General features: G+C 58.8%; 2 protein-coding genes and 1 non-coding gene across 4 annotated transcripts; all 3 read left to right on the forward strand.

Moving 5' to 3' along the window:
- Positions 1-1260: 1260 nt before the first annotated feature.
- EEF2 (eukaryotic translation elongation factor 2) lies at positions 1261-9493 on the forward strand. The gene is made up of 15 exons (XM_085040900.1): positions 1261-1445; positions 2054-2268; positions 2965-3146; positions 3233-3444; positions 4108-4286; positions 4556-4661; positions 4933-5046; positions 5194-5332; positions 5734-5929; positions 6109-6367; positions 6599-6706; positions 6787-7140; positions 7652-7834; positions 7911-8043; positions 8834-9493. The coding sequence occupies exons 1-15, from the start codon at positions 1443-1445 to the stop codon at positions 9025-9027; spliced, it is 2577 nt and encodes an 858-aa protein (XP_084897026.1). The 5' UTR covers positions 1261-1442; the 3' UTR covers positions 9028-9493.
- On the forward strand, positions 4718-4786 carry LOC146426062 (small nucleolar RNA SNORD37). The gene has a single exon (XR_014846317.1). It is a non-coding gene; the product is annotated as a small nucleolar RNA SNORD37 (small nucleolar RNA).
- Positions 9494-9686: 193 nt separating the features above from the next.
- On the forward strand, positions 9687-14821 carry DAPK3 (death associated protein kinase 3). 2 transcript variants are annotated; one of them, XM_085040823.1, is made up of 9 exons: positions 9687-9764; positions 10609-10754; positions 11806-12166; positions 12430-12559; positions 12709-12757; positions 12881-12907; positions 13005-13157; positions 13598-13643; positions 13808-14821. In XM_085040823.1, the coding sequence occupies exons 2-9, from the start codon at positions 10693-10695 to the stop codon at positions 14348-14350; spliced, it is 1371 nt and encodes a 456-aa protein (XP_084896949.1). In that variant the 5' UTR covers positions 9687-9764; positions 10609-10692; the 3' UTR covers positions 14351-14821. The 2 variants fall into 2 exon arrangements, with proteins under 2 accessions (XP_084896949.1, XP_084896948.1); XM_085040822.1 differs by having other exon boundaries at positions 9695-9794.
- Positions 14822-15540: the final 719 nt, after the last annotated feature.

Consider the following 15540-nt stretch of genomic DNA (forward strand, 5'->3'; position numbering starts at 1 on the left):
TGTCCCCTCCTCATCATCAACCCCACATACCAATTAAACAAAAAGGCAATTAACAGTTTCTCAGGAAGAGCAGGATGTTAATCAGGTTGCCACCTTTCCTTTTCTTGGGTGACAAAAGTCAGGGTTGGTGCTAAAAATCCACCAGATTGCTATGGAAACCCCAAAGGCTGATAATTCATCCTGTCACCCTGGGAGAGCCAGGGCCAAATCCATCCTGGTGTAGCTCCATTGATATCCTGCCTGACACAGATAGGCTGAGAATGTGCTGGGAATTGAGGATCTGCCATTGAGGGGGTGTGGGGACAGTGGCTTGGATGAAGTGTGAATTGGGATTGTTCAGCCTGGAGAAGAGAAGCTTTGGGGTGACCTATTTGTGGCCCTGAAGGGGCTGACAAGAAATATGGAGAGAGACTTTGGACAAGGGATGGAGTGACAGGACACAGGGAATGGCTTCCAGGGATGGATGGGATATTGGGAAGGAATTGTTCCCTGTGAGGGTGCTGAGGCCCTGACACAGGGTGCCCAGAGAAGCTGTGGCTGCTCCTGCATCCCTGGAAGTGTCCAAGGCCAGGCTGGACATGGCTTGGATCACCCTGGGATAGTGCAAGGTGTCCCTGCCATGGCAGGGTGGCACTGGATGTTCCTCAATGTCCCTTCCGGCCCAAACCATTCCGTGATTTCCGTGAGCTGTACCGCCGATAACAGCGCGCAGGGACGGCTCGGTGCCCGGTGAGGTTGGTCAGGCAGGCCCGGTGAGGTTGGTCAGGCAGGCCCGGTGAGGTTGGCCAGACCGGCCCGGTGCCCGGTGAGGTTGGCCAGACCGGCCCGGTGCCCCCGCGCTCCTCCCCGCCCGCAGAAGGCGCTGCAGCACCGGTGCCACCGGTGCCACCGGAACATGCGCACTGCGGGGACCCTGCGGGACCGGGGCGGGGCGAGCCGCACCAACCGCTGCCCGTCACCGACGCGGACACCGGGCTCAGCCCTACCGCCTTCTCCCGGTGGTTGAACCGCCAGGCTCGCCTGCCGCTCGGTGACACCGAGAGCGGCCCGGGCAGCCCCGCCCGCCGCGGCCTCACCGACCCCGGTGCCTCGGGCCGGTTCCCGCACCGGCAGCGGGAGGGGCGGGCTATCCCCACGCTGCAGCCCGGGCAGTTCGGGGCTGTCACTGGCGGTCGCTCTAGTCCCGGTCCGGCCCCGGTGACACCCACGTGGTGCCGGCGAGGCGGAACAGCCTCCCGACCATAGAGTCCGCGGGATAGAGCGGCGCGACTGCGCAGGCGCTCTGCGCAGGCCTCGCCCCTCGGCGGCGCCGCGCTATAAGAAGGCACCGGCTGACGTCAGCGCTCTCTTCCGCCCGCTCTGCGCTCGCCAGCGAGACAGGGCCGAGCCGCCGCCATTGCCGCGACCCCCCCGCCCCGCAGCATCCGCCGCCATCCGCCACCATGGTGAGCCCCCGCCGCCCGCCGCCGCTCCAGCGGGGATGAGCGGCCGTCGCGCTTCCCCTGTCGCCGGGGATGGCGGTTCCGCGAGCACCGCGGGTTCCACGGCGGCGGCTGCGGCCTGTGCTGCCGGGCTGGGCCGCGGCTGCGGGGAGAGGGTGGGGCGGCGGGCGGGGGCTGGCCCGGGGGGCCGTGTCGGCCCCGGCAGGACCCGGCGGTGTCGGTAGCGGGGCTGCCGCTGCCCCGCGGGGCGCGGGAGCGGCAGCGCTGATGTGGCAGCGCGGTGGTGGCGCCGGGGACGGGGCGCTGCGGTGCCGGTTGTGCCTTATGTAACGCTGCGGTCTGGGCTGTCACTGTCACCGGCACCTGCCCGGGCTCGGTTTTGAGGGCGTTTTGCGCCCAGCACCCGCTGACACCGCGGCTTGAGGAACCCCGGCGCAGGGAGGGGTTGGTGCTGCAGCCCTGCCGCGCTGCCCTTGCTGCGGGTTGTGTTGTCACCCAGGCTAAGTTGGTGTCACCGTGACCATGGAAGGCATTTATGGGAGATTTGTATTCCTCGGAATTGCCAAAGCTGTTTCCGTCCACACTGAGTCCCCCTTCTCACCTCCCTCAAGGTGAACTTCACAGTAGACCAGATACGGGCCATCATGGACAAAAAGGCCAACATCAGGAACATGTCCGTGATTGCCCACGTGGACCACGGCAAGTCCACGCTGACGGATTCCCTGGTGTGCAAGGCTGGGATCATCGCCTCGGCGCGCGCCGGGGAGACCCGGTTCACCGACACCCGCAAGGACGAGCAGGAACGGTGCATCACCATCAAATCCACGTGAGTGCCCTCCCTTCAGACTCCTGGCGTTCCCTGTGCTGAGCTCTGGGGGATTTGATTCCTCCAGGAGGTGGAAAAAGATGCACTTGGGCTCTGGTCTAGTCCAGAAGCTCATCTCGTGCTCCTGACGATCTTGAATGATGGGTCAAGTGTTGGTTGGCTTCTGGTCAATCACTGAGCAATTCCTTGGAAGCAGGAGCTTCACCCTCTCAGTTTAGCACCAGGATTGTTGGATGTCCTGTGGATGCATGTGGAGGCTCTTGAGAGCATCTCTGGAGATGTACTTGGTGGCTGTGCCACCACGGAGAGTGTGAGGACCCTGAGGTGCCTGAAAAAGGGTGGAGAATATGGTTGGGATTAGTAGGAAAAACCTAAATCCTGGATTTGGGAATGGAACTCTCTTTAGGTGCTTGAGAACCGCAGGGAGTCAGAGGAGGTTGGGATTCTGGGGGAAGTTATGGGTTAGAATAGCAGATTGCAGCCTGTGCTCCCACACTGGCCACCCAGGAATACATTTCAGGAAATCCTTAAAACCAGCATTTAGGCTGGAAAAGATCCCCAAGGTCATTGACTCCAACCTGTGACCAGAGTCCTGGGTGCCACATCCAGGGTGGCAGCTGTTTGTGTGGGGTAAAATGTTTCTAAGCTTCAGGGAGGAATAACAGATCATAATTTTAAGTTTCTCCTTTCTTTCAGAGCTATTTCTCTCTTTTATGAGCTCTCTGAGAACGACTTGGCCTTCATCAAGCAGAGCAAGGATGGTTCTGGTTTCTTGATCAACCTCATTGACTCCCCTGGGCACGTGGACTTCTCCTCAGAGGTCACTGCAGCTCTGCGGGTCACTGACGGTGCCCTGGTCGTCGTGGACTGTGTCTCTGGTAAGGTTTTCCTCAGCTGCAGTGTGGTTTTTGGGAATTAGGAGAGAAGGATAACTAATTCCTAACTAATTCCCCGTGTTTGGCAGGCGTGTGTGTGCAGACAGAGACTGTGCTGCGTCAGGCCATCGCGGAGAGGATCAAGCCTGTGCTGATGATGAACAAGATGGACCGGGCGCTGCTGGAGCTGCAGCTGGAGCCAGAGGAGCTTTACCAGACCTTCCAGCGCATTGTGGAGAACGTCAACGTCATCATCTCCACCTACGGAGAGGGAGAAAGCGGCCCCATGGGCAACATCATGGTGAGGGGAGGCTCGGAGTGCTGGGCTTGCAGTGAGCCACTCTGGTGAGAGGGAGCAGTTCCCTCCTCAGTGGGAATTCCTCATTTCAAGCAGAGAATTGAGAGAGGAATCTCGAAGGTGCCTGAACTCCCCAGGCTTGGGCAGGCTTGGGGCTCTCGCTGGCTCCCCTCCCAAAGCTCCTGTTCAAGGCCTGAGCAAATAAAGGCTGGGATTGCTGCCCAGAGCACCTGTGGCTGCACAGTCTCTGGAAGTGTCCGAGGCCAGGTTGGACAGGGCTTGGAGCACAGTGGAAGGTGTCCCTGCCCATGGGGATGGAATGAGATACGGGCTTTAAGGTCCCTTCCCACCCACTGTGCTCCTGCTGGGTTCCTGGGAAGGGAGCAGGGCTGTTTGCCACCAGTTCTGAGGAGAATCTTGTGCTGTAGTCCTACATGCTGTAGGTGTCCATGCTTTCCTGAGCCTCCCTGGCAAGTGTGGAACTCTTACCTGTATATAAATTCAAGCTGATTGAGCACATATCTGGTTTGAATGGAGGAAAACCAATCCAGTGTGACAAAACTGTTTACGAGTCCCAGTGTCCAAGACTCATTTTGTACTGGGGTGTTTTTGGGATGGAGTGGGCTGAGGGCTGCTCCCATGACCTGGTTCTGCTGTTCCTCTCAGATTGACCCGGTGCTCGGGACCGTGGGCTTTGGCTCGGGCCTGCACGGCTGGGCCTTCACCCTGAAGCAGTTTGCTGAGATGTACGTGGCAAAGTTTGCTGCCAAGGGAGATGCCCAGCTCAGCCCAGCCGAGCGTGCCAAGAAAGTTGAGGACATGATGAAGAAGCTGTGGGGAGACAGGTGAGCAGGGAATGGTGGTGACTGGAATTCCAGATCAGCTCTGTGTGACTGCAGCCTGGCACTGGAGAAGATGGGTAGAGGGGGAGGGTGTGGTTGTGCCTGATGTAACAGGAGTTAATTACATTTTGGTGGGTGCTGGAAACCTGGGTGATGGAGAAGGCTGGAAATGCCTCTTCCTCAGCAGACTTTCCCTCTGCCCTGAGCAGGCAGAACAAGTGTCTGTAGCTGAGCTGAACATGAACGTTTGTCTGATTTCTTTCTCTCTGCAGATACTTTGACCCTGCTACTGGCAAGTTCAGCAAATCTGCCACCAGCCCTGATGGAAAGAAACTTCCCAGGACCTTCTGCCAGCTTATCCTTGACCCCATCTTCAAGGTGAGTTCCTCAGGGTTCTCCCTGGTCAGCACCTCCTGCTCTCCCCATCCGTTCCGTGCGTGATGATGGAAAATTTCTTCACTTTGACCTGACTTGTTTGATTGAAGAAATTCAGCTGTCTGACACATGTGGTGACTCTGGGGGCAGATGGGCTGCATCTCCTGGAGGGAGGCTGAGTGCTGAGGAGGAGCAGGAATTCTCTGCAGATGCAGTGGTGCTGCTGCTCCAAACTGGGTCATGGCACCGCTCCCAACCACTGCTGCTGTTGCAGGTTTTCGATGCAATCATGAACTTCAAAAAGGAAGAGGCGGCTAAACTGATTGAGAAACTGGACATCAAGCTGGACAGTGAGGACAAGGACAAGGAAGGCAAACCCCTGCTGAAGGTGAGGCTGGTCTGAGTCCTCTGGGGAGGAGCTGGGCAGTTTTACCACACCAGCTATGCCAACATCAACCTACTGGGGAGGTGGGGAAGGGCGGGGAGGTGAATCCAGGTTGTGAACGCTCTGACTGGGTCCTGCTGCTCTGCCCAGGCCGTGATGAGGCGGTGGCTGCCAGCTGGAGATGCCCTGCTGCAGATGATCACCATCCACCTGCCTTCCCCCGTCACAGCCCAGAAGTATCGCTGCGAGCTGCTCTACGAGGGCCCCCCTGACGATGAGGCTGCCATAGGTAGGATGAGCTGCTGCTTTGCTGGAATTCTTGAGTCTGTAGCTTTTCTAGCGTGGATCAATCAAGCTTAGTGGCTCACAGCTCTGCTCCAGAGCAACCTGAGGGTAGCCAGAGCTTCCTTGGATTTAAATATCTCTTGGTGATGTGATCTTTCATGGAATCACAGAATAGATTGGGTTGGAAGGGATCTTGAAAGTCATTCTATTCCAAGTCCCATCCAGCCTGGCCTTGGATACTTCCAGGGATCCAGGGACAGCCACAGCTGCTCTGGGCACCCTGTGCCAGGGCTTCACCACCCTCCCTGGGAAGAATAATTCCTTCCCAGTATCCCATCTAACCTTGCCCTCTGGCAGTGTGAAGCCAGTAACTCTGGGTTGAACTGATCTCTTTCCCCCTCACAGGCATTAAGAACTGTGACCCCAAAGGCCCCCTGATGATGTACATCTCCAAAATGGTGCCAACCTCTGACAAGGGACGTTTCTACGCTTTTGGCCGTGTCTTCTCTGGTCTCGTCTCAACTGGCTTGAAAGTCAGAATCATGGGACCAAACTACACACCTGGCAAGAAGGAGGATCTGTACCTGAAGCCAATTCAAAGGTGTGTCCTGCCTGGGGTGGGCTTTGGGGTTGTGGTTCTGTCTTGGGACTCTTCCTGTGTCCAAGGCCTGCCAGTGTGCTTGGTTATGGACTTCAGGTGTTCTGCTGAACTTCAGGATGCTCCCTGGTGGGATCTCCTCCCCTTCCCAACCTCACTAACCCACCTTTTCCTTAATTTAGGACCATTCTCATGATGGGCCGCTACGTGGAGCCCATTGAGGACGTGCCTTGTGGGAACATCGTGGGGCTGGTCGGCGTGGACCAGTTCCTGGTGAAGACTGGAACCATCACCACCTTTGAGCACGCCCACAACATGAGGGTCATGAAGTTCAGCGTCAGCCCTGTGGTGCGTGTGGCCGTGGAGGCCAAGAACCCAGCTGACCTGCCCAAGCTGGTGGAGGGCCTGAAGCGCCTGGCCAAGTCTGACCCCATGGTGCAGGTGAGTGACTGAATGGCTGCAGGGGGATGCTGCCTCCAGTCTTGGAAATCCTTGGGTAGAGTGTTGGTCCCAACCCTGCCAAAGTGCCGCTTTCCACCCTGGGTTGGTGCTGTGTCACTCCTGTGTCACATCTAGAAGTAGTTCTGTGGGTCAAACACAAAAACCAGAGTTGCTGGTGTTTCTGGTTGTGGCTCGTTTTGAGGCCTCACCTGCTGTTCCTGATGTTTCCAGTGCATCATTGAGGAGTCTGGGGAGCACATCATCGCTGGCGCCGGGGAGCTGCATCTGGAGATCTGCCTGAAGGACCTGGAGGAGGACCATGCCTGCATCCCCATTAAGGTAGAGGGGCTGAGTGGTGGCTGACCTCAGGCTGGGGCTTTGGCTGGGTTTGGTGCCTCACAGCCTCTCTGTCCCTGCAGAAATCGGATCCTGTCGTGTCCTACCGTGAGACAGTCAGCGAGGAGTCCAACGTGATGTGCCTTTCCAAGTCCCCCAACAAACACAACCGGCTGTACATGAAGGCTCGGCCCTTCCCCGACGGCCTGGCCGAGGACATCGACAAGGGCGAGGTGTCTGCCCGGCAGGAGCTGAAGCAGCGGGCGAGGTACCTGGCTGAGAAGTACGAGTGGGACGTCACCGAGGCCAGGAAAATCTGGTGCTTTGGGCCTGATGGCACTGGCCCCAACATCCTCACCGACATCACCAAGGGAGTGCAGTACCTCAACGAGATCAAGGACAGCGTGGTGGCTGGCTTCCAGTGGGCCACCAAGGAGGTGAGGGATGGGCTCTTGGTCTGGGTGGCACCCATGGCTCTGTAGGTCCTTCTGTTCATTTGGAAAAATGGTCACATTGCAAAACAATGGTGGTTCGGCATCTTTTAGATTAAATAACACTCAGTGGCATCTGGAGTGAAGATCACTCAGTCTCCAAGGACCATATTTCCCCATGCCTAATACTTGGGTTGTAGCAACATAAATTTGTGGCAGGTGTGGCTTTAACCTGAGCTGATCATGAGAATGCTGCAGTGGTGGACCAGCTCCCACCTCTGGGTCTTCACAGAATTCTTAGGTTGGGAAAGACCTCCAAGAGTTCAGTGTTTGTAGGTTTGAAGGTTCATCCCTCAGCAAGGAGGTTGTGTGGCCAAGTGGCTCCTTGGTGGGCCTTGAGCTTCCTGCTCCAGGAGCTGCTTCCATGGAGCTCCTCGAGCCAAGGGAGCAGAAACCCTGTCTGGGAATGCTGTCAGTCCCGGGATGGTGTTGTCTGACCCCCTCTGTCCCCTCTCAGGGGGTGCTGTGCGAGGAGAACATGCGCGCCGTGCGTTTCGATGTCCACGACGTGACCCTGCACGCCGACGCCATCCACCGCGGCGGCGGCCAGATCATCCCCACGGCCCGGCGCTGCCTCTACGCCTGCGTGCTCACCGCCCAGCCACGCCTCATGGAGCCCATCTACCTGGTGGAGATCCAGGTGAGGAGCCCCTGCCAGCCCTAGGGGAGGGGAGAAGGCCAGGTGGGCACAGTGCTGACTGCTCTCTCTCTCGCAGTGCCCGGAGCAGGTGGTTGGAGGCATCTACGGGGTGCTGAACAGGAAGCGTGGCCACGTGTTTGAGGAGACCCAGGTGGCTGGGACCCCCATGTTCGTGGTCAAGGCTTACCTGCCTGTCAACGAGTCCTTCGGTGAGTCCTGGAGCCAGCCTGGGAGGGAGAGGGAGAGCCTTGGGAAAGACAAGAGGTCCCTGAGTTCAGCTGCTCACCCAGCAGTGCCAAGGCCACCACTGAGCCATGTCCCCAAGTGCCACATGCACACGGCTTTGAAATCCCTCCAGGGATGGGGATCCCAACGCTCCCTGGGCAGCTGTGCCAGTGCTTGACCATCCTTTTGGAGACTAAACTTCCCAATTTCAAGCTCTTCCCTGGCACAACTTAGGGTTTGTTACCTCTTGTCCTGTCACTTGCTGCCTGTGAGAAAAGACCAAGATGGCAGAATATTTTGGGTTGGCAGGGACTTCTCAAGGTCTTCCAGTTCTACTCCCTGCCACGGACAGGGACACGTTCCACTGCCCCATGTTGCTCTAACCTGGTCTTGGACACTTCCAGGGATCTAGGGGCAGCCACAGCTTCTCTGTGGTAACCTGTGCCAGGGCTTCTCCACCTTCATAGGGGGAAGGGTTTCTTCCCAAAATCCCATCTAACCCTGCCATGTGGCAGTGGGAAGCCATTCCCAGTGTCCTGTCCCTCCATGCCTTGTCCCAACTGCCTCTCCAGATGTCTTGGAGCCTCTTGGAGCTGGCAGGGGCTCTAAGGTTCTCCCTTGAGCCTTTTTTCCATCCCCACTTCATACTGGTCAGGATCTCAGGAGGCTTTTGGGATCTGCTCTGGGTTCCTCCAGTGCCCCAGAGCATGGCTTTTACAGAAGATACCACTGAACTACACCCATTCCTCTCACCTTTTCTCTTGTTCCTCGCAGGTTTCACAGCAGATTTGAGGTCCAACACGGGTGGCCAGGCCTTCCCCCAGTGCGTCTTTGACCACTGGCAGATCCTGCCCGGTGACCCCTTTGACAGCGCCAGCCGACCCTGCCAGGTGGTGGCCGAGACCCGCAAGCGCAAAGGGCTGAAGGAAGGCATCCCTGCCCTCGACAACTTCCTCGACAAACTCTAATGAAACTCATGGAACTCTGGGAGAACAGGAAAAATTTAATTAATTAGCGTTATCACCCATGCCGAGGGGGTAGATCGCCCGTGACCACCATCTTGTTAATTAATGGGTTTCATAGCGATTTTGAGAACTTCAAATGAGGAAAAACAAATGACAGAAAAAAAAAGAAAAAAAAAAAAGCCTTATAGGTTTCTGTGTTGCACATTACTCATCTTTGCCATTGTAACTAAAACATTTCCACTAGATCAGCCCAATTCTCTGTATTTATTTGACTCAAAAAAAAAAAGAAAAATACTGCTGCAGAATGGCCCGGGGCGGGGCGTGCTTAAATGGAAAATAAGGACGAGGAAAATAGGGGGAGAGAGAGGGGGTGAGGATGCCTTATCTGCAGCGTGACTGTCCGTCGTGCCCATCGCCGCCTGTATTAGTGCCACTGGAATTAATAAAATTGGATAAATGGTGACGAAAAGTGAATTTTTTGGGGTGTTTTTAAGGCTGATGGTGGCGCCCTCTGGTGGGGATGAGGGGGTAATGCTACCAGCGCTCCCCCAACTGGCGGGGCGGGGCCAGTGGTGGGCGTGGCTAAGGACGGGCGGAGTTTTGCTCTTCATGTATGGCTGGGTGGGCGGGGCTACATGCGGGATGGGCGTGGCCATGAGTGGGCGCGGTTTCGTGTGGGAGGTGGGCGGGGCTTGCTGTGGTGGAATGTGGCGGCGGCGACGCGGGCGGCGGCGGCCCAGGTTGGGAGGGGGGAGTCGGTGAAAATGGGGGTCTGTGAGGGGCGATGTGCGGCCGGGAGGGGCGGTGAGGGGCCGTGCGGGTGGGAAAGGGGTGATGGAGAGAGGGTGGGTGGGGTGCGTAGGGAGGGATGGCGCGGGGAGGGTGTGTGGGGGTTGAGGCCTGTGGGGTGGGGTGGGGAAGGAAAGGGAGGGATTGACGGGGTTGGAGGTGTGAGGTCTGTGGGGCTGGGAGGCACTGCGGGTCGGGAAAGGGGTGGGGAGGGATTAGAGGGTTGTGGGGCCTGTGGGATAGGGAGGGGCTGTGGGGGATCGGGATTTGGAGGGGCTGTGGGGCTGGAAAAGGAGGGGTAGGGATTGGGGTGGGGGGAATGTGGAGAAGGGAAGGGATGGATGTGGGTTTGGGGCCTGTAGGGCAGGAAAGGGGTGGAGAGGGACTGGGGGGCTGTGGGTGTGAGAGGGGCTGTGGGGAATTGGAATGGGGAGGGGCTGTGGGGCAGGAAAGGGATGTTGAGGGATTGGGAGGAGAGTGGGTGTGGGAGATTGGGTGGGGGGCTGTGAGGCAGGGAGAGTCAGTGGAGGATTGGGAAAGGAGGGGAAGTGGGCCAGGAAAGGGATGAGGAGGATTGGGTGGACAGTGGGTGTGGGGCCTGTGGAGTAGGGAAAGGCTGTGGTCCCTTTCCCTTCTCTGTCCCCCGGGTTTTGGGGTGTGGTGAGACCACAGGGCATCCCCAGGACTAACCCGTGGCTCAGCCACAGCTGCCCCACGGCTCCACCCAGCATCCCCCAGGCAATCAGGATCCCTGTGTGGGTGTTGGTGTGAACCTCCTTTTTCCCGGTGCCACAGGTGCTGATCCCCGGCTGTTCCCCCCTCCCGACATCCTGCGCTGGCAGCACCGGGGCGGCTCCCCCTCCAGAGGGCTCTGCAGCCATGTCCACCTTCCGGCAGGAGAGCGTGGAGGACTTCTATGAGATGGGGGAAGAGCTGGGCAGGTGAGGGACATCTCATTGCGTTCTGGGGGGCTTCCATGGCTGCTCCCCCTGCCCCAGCACTGGGGTGGGAGCTACACTGGATCCAGCTGCTAGATCCCTTGTGGTCTCCCTGTGCCACCTCTGCAGGGAGCGGGGCTGGGGCTGTGCAGAGCCAGGCACCTCTGGCAGGTAGAGATTACAGAAAAATGTTAATTAACGTTGCTCCTGGTGGAGTTCCCGTCCGGCTTTGTCTGGGGCTGGTGGCTTCCGGCCCTCCTCGGTGGCTGTGCCTGGCCCTGTGCCTGTGGGAGGAGGGACCCAGGGTGACTCACTGCCTGCAGATGGGATTTAATCAGCCGGGATGCAGAGGCAGCAGTGAGGGAGCTGCCTTGGGATCCTCCAGCACTGCCTTGGCCATGCCAGCCCCATGCCGTGGCTTCTCCTGGGGCACTTGGGCAGCAAAAACATTTTGGGTCATAAGTGGGTTCTTTTCAAAGCAGAGGAACTTCCAGGGATGGCTTCAGGTTCTCTTGCCCCTCTGTGGTTGTGGTTCTTTGTGAGCCATGGAGAAGGATGTGGTGCACAGGGGATGGATCCCACTGTGCCCTGGGGAAGCTGTGCATGTCCCTGGCTGTGATCCAGGGATGTATAAAGGTATAAAGGAGTCTTGGCTCCAGATGCAGTTATTCTGTTTTCAGGCATTTCCCCTCCATCTGCCTTCTCCATCAGAGCTTTATGGTCTCCTGGGACCTCTGGGCTTTGGGATTTGCTCCTGGGGGCTGCTGGCTGGAGAGGGGGGCTGATGGGCATCTCCCACCCTGGGTGGTCACAGCAGCACCTGAACAGTCCAGGGAGGGTCAGCAGCTGCCATATTCCTAGGAGGAATTTCCTTCCTCCATCCTGGCTGGTGCCAGGGTGTGTAAAGCCTGGGAGCAGGCGGGCATCACCGGATCCCAATTCCTGGCATTCCTGGGGGGAAGCAGTGCATCTCCAGTCCCCCATCCTCGTGCTGCTTCCACCCTGTGATGCAGGACATCCTCTCCTCCCCTCACGTCCTTCCCACACCCCACAGCGGCCAGTTCGCCATCGTTCGGAAGTGCCGGGAGAGGAAAACAGGCCTGGAGTACGCGGCCAAGTTCATCAAGAAGCGGCGGCTGTCGTCCAGCCGCAGGGGCGTGAGCCGGGAGGAGATCGAGCGCGAGGTGGACATCCTGAGGGAGATCCAGCACCCCAACATCATCACCCTGCACGACATCTTTGAGAACAAGACTGATGTGGTGCTCATCCTGGAGCTGGTGTCCGGAGGGGAGCTCTTTGATTTCCTGGCGGAGAAGGAATCCCTGACGGAGGAGGAGGCCACGCAGTTCCTCAAGCAGATCCTGGACGGGGTGCACTACCTGCACTCCAAGCGCATCGCCCACTTTGACTTGAAGGTGAGCTCTGGGAGCTGCAGACACTCTGTGTGCAGCACTGGCAGCAGGAATGAGCCCCACGTGGGGTCTGGGAATGAGTGGGGATGAGTCCCCAGGCTCCTGCAGTGCAGTAGGGCTGGTGGTTGTGATCTCTGCCAACTCTCCTCTGGTGCTTGGGATCTCACCCAACATGAAGCACTTGTTCTCTCCTCTGGAATGAGGAGCCTAGCACAGCTCCCACAGGTGGGTGTGTAGGGACAGACCCAGCTCCTCTCCCCCTCCAGCCAGAGAACATCATGCTGCTGGACAAGAACGTGCCAAACCCTCGCATCAAACTCATCGACTTTGGGATTGCCCACAAGATCGAGGCTGGGAATGAGTTCAAGAATATCTTTGGGACCCCAGAGTTTGTAGGTGAGTGTCCCTGGGGAACTCCTGGGGTAGCAAAAGCTTTGGATTAATCCTGGAGAGATGCCCAGCACGCTGGTGCTGCAGCCAGGACTTGTCCATGGGGACATCCTTCCCCCAAATAAACCTGTTTTCTCCCCTCTTTCCTCCTAAAGCCCCAGAAATCGTGAACTACGAACCCCTGGGGCTGGAGGCTGACATGTGGTGAGTGACTCCCCTCCCAAGCCCCTTCCCACGGCTCCAGCAGCCAATCCCCTCATGCTGGTGAATCTCCCCTCATGCCAAAAGCTCTGTGTGACTTCAGCCTCCTCTTCCTCTCTCTTCCAGGAGCATCGGGGTCATCACATACATCCTGTGAGTATAAGACAGGTCTGGGGATAATAGGGCTGCAGGAAGAGCAGCACCTTGGGCTGGAGCCTTTTTGGGGTATCCCAACCCTCTCTCTCCTCAGGCTGAGTGGAGCCTCCCCGTTCCTGGGGGAGACAAAGCAAGAGACACTGACCAACATCTCTGCTGTCAACTATGACTTCGACGAGGAATATTTCAGCAACACCAGCGAGCTGGCCAAGGACTTCATCCGCCGCCTGCTCGTCAAGGACCCCAAGTGAGGGACGGGGAGCAGAGCTGGGGGTTCCTCTGGGAGAGGGGACAGTCCCCCCTGCCTGATCCACCATGTACAGGCAGCTTCCTCTCCCCTGCCTGCAGCAGGCAGGGCTGAATTCTGGGATCCCCCTGAGGGTGCAGCTCCACTGGGGCTTAGGAGGGGTTGAGGGCTGAGCTGGGCACCCAGGGCTCAGGGTGTGGGAGGGAGCTGTGGGGTCAGGAGGTTCCCACAGGATCCTTTGCTTGTATTTCTCTTGGGAGGCAGTTTGAGGCACTGGGGTTGCATGCAGCCCCTGCCTGGGGGGCCCTGAGTGCAGTGAGTTCACCTGGGCTCAGCCAGACCCCAAAGGTGATCACAGGATCCAGTCTGCTTTTCCAGGGCTTTAACAGGGAAAGAGGAGCAAAGCCTCTACCCTGATCCCAGCCTTGCTGTGTTTGCAGGAAGCGAATGACCATCGCCCAGAGCCTGGAGCACCCTTGGATTAAGGTGAGAAGTTAAAGAATCAGCACTTTTTGGGTGTCAGACCCCCTGAGGCTGAGGGTGGGAGCAGACAGCAGCTCTGCTGCTCCCCCACCCCTGTGGGCACCGGTTTGGTGTCACTGCCAGGGGGCTGTGGGTGGGTGCTGGAGCCACAACTGTCCCTGCCACAGGTGATCAAGAGGAGGAACGTCCGCAACGAGGACAGCTGCAAGAAGCCCGAGCGGCGCCGGCTGAAGACCACGCGCCTGAAGGAGTACACCATCAAATCCCACTCCAGCATGCCCCCCAACAACACCTACATCAACTTCGAGCGCTTCTCCAAGGTCATGGAGGAGGTGGCCGCGGCCGAGGAGAGCCTCCGAGAGCTGGAGAGGAACAAGAAGTCCTTCCAGGAGGACATCGAGGCGCTGCTGTCCATCTACGAGGAGAAGGAGTCGTGGTACAAAGAGGAGAACGAGAGCATCAGCCAGGACCTGCGGCAGATCCGGCAGGAGCTGCAGAAGACGGAGGCGCTGAAGAAGCAGGCGCAAGAGGAGACCAAGAGCGTGGTGCAGGCAGCCAACGGGCTCAAGCGGCGCTACCGCAAGCTGGAGAACCACTACGAGGCGCTGGCCAAGCAGGTGGCCTCGGAGATGAAGTTTGTGCAGGAGCTGGTGTGGTCCATCGAGCGGGAGAAGCTGCAGAGCAGCGAGGGCGACGGCAGCATCCGCTAACCCTGCTGGCTCCGGGGGCTCCGGTGCTCCCCGAGCCCCCTGCCCACCCCCGGTCAGTGTCCCCCGGCTCTGCGGGTGTGTGTGGGGTGCTTGTGCCTCCCTGGAGCCCCCACCTCGGGGAGCTGGGGCTGTGCTGCCCTGGGGTTTGGCTTCCTGCGTGCAGCTCCTGCCTGGCTCGTGTCCCCGCGCTCCCCGTCACCGCCGCTGCACTTGGGGATGTTTGTCCCCACCCCACCCGGGTCCCCGAGCTGCCCCAGTGCCCCGTGGGGGGTTTGGTGGGCAGATCTCCCCTCTGCACTCCAGCAGCAGCCACGCGTGGGCTGGGACCAAGGACTGATCCCTGCGTGGCCTCACACTACAGCCCCCCGGGTGGCTCCTGTGCCCCCCATTCCCCCGGGGAGTTGCACCCCTTGTCCCCCTGCCCAGCCCTGGCTCCCCCTTTTCCCAGAATAAAGGTTTCTGCCTAGTGGGGCACCTGCCTCGGCTCCTGCCATGGGGGGACAGGGGTTGGGAGGGGGACAAGGATGTGCCACGTGGTGACAACTCCTCCACTGTGCTCCCATCCCAGAGGGATTTCCTTAATTTGGGGGGGAAAGTGGTTTTTTTGCATTATCAGCCTCAGTGATGGTGGGTGAGCTCGCTGTGAGTGTGGAGGGAGGTCTAGGGATGGTTTGTGGGGTGTTGCCTGAGATCCCTCACTCCTGGAGATGGGAGGATCCAAGTCCCAAAGCGCCACATTCCGGAGAACACCAGAGCAGGGAGCAGATTTCCCCTGGGAGCTCCGAGGGCTTTCCGACTGCCTGTGGCCCTGTGCAGCCAAGATGCAGCTGAATTTGATCTGGGGGAATCACCAGCCAAATCCCAGCAGATGGCAGGTGTCCCCCCTGGCTGGCCATGGCAGGCTCACCTCGGGCCCAGCTCTGGGCCCAGGGGATTTGCTCCATTTAGGATTTATATGTTGCTCTGCTGCAGCCCTCACAGCTCCCTGGGGATCGGGGGGGGGGCAGAGGGGCTGTGCCCCACATCCCTGTCACTGCTGACGTCCCAGCGGGTGTAGGTTTCATTCCCATCCGTGGGGCACGTGGACCTGCTGATCATTTAATCTGCCCTGGTGTTCCCTGCCAAGGCACTTGGCTCCCGTGGGAGGTGGCGTGACTGGGGCTGTCCCAGTGTCCAGCACAGCCCTGGGG

The sequence above is a fragment of the Lichenostomus cassidix genome, chromosome 28 (assembly GCF_008360975.1).
Source record: "Lichenostomus cassidix isolate B80296 chromosome 28, HeHo_3.0, whole genome shotgun sequence".
Taxonomy (NCBI): domain Eukaryota; kingdom Metazoa; phylum Chordata; class Aves; order Passeriformes; family Meliphagidae; genus Lichenostomus; species Lichenostomus cassidix.

Bases quoted from the DNA above. Each gene is read 5' to 3' on its own strand.
- DAPK3 (XM_085040822.1), top strand. The intron at 12,167-12,429 runs GTGAGCTCTGGG...CTCCCCCTCCAG, and splicing joins TCGCCCACTTTGACTTGAAG to CCAGAGAACATCATGCTGCT. The intron at 13,644-13,807 runs GTGAGAAGTTAA...TCCCTGCCACAG, and splicing joins TGGAGCACCCTTGGATTAAG to GTGATCAAGAGGAGGAACGT.
- EEF2 (XM_085040900.1), top strand. The intron at 3,147-3,232 runs GTAAGGTTTTCC...CGTGTTTGGCAG, and splicing joins CGTCGTGGACTGTGTCTCTG to GCGTGTGTGTGCAGACAGAG. The intron at 3,445-4,107 runs GTGAGGGGAGGC...TGTTCCTCTCAG, and splicing joins GCCCCATGGGCAACATCATG to ATTGACCCGGTGCTCGGGAC.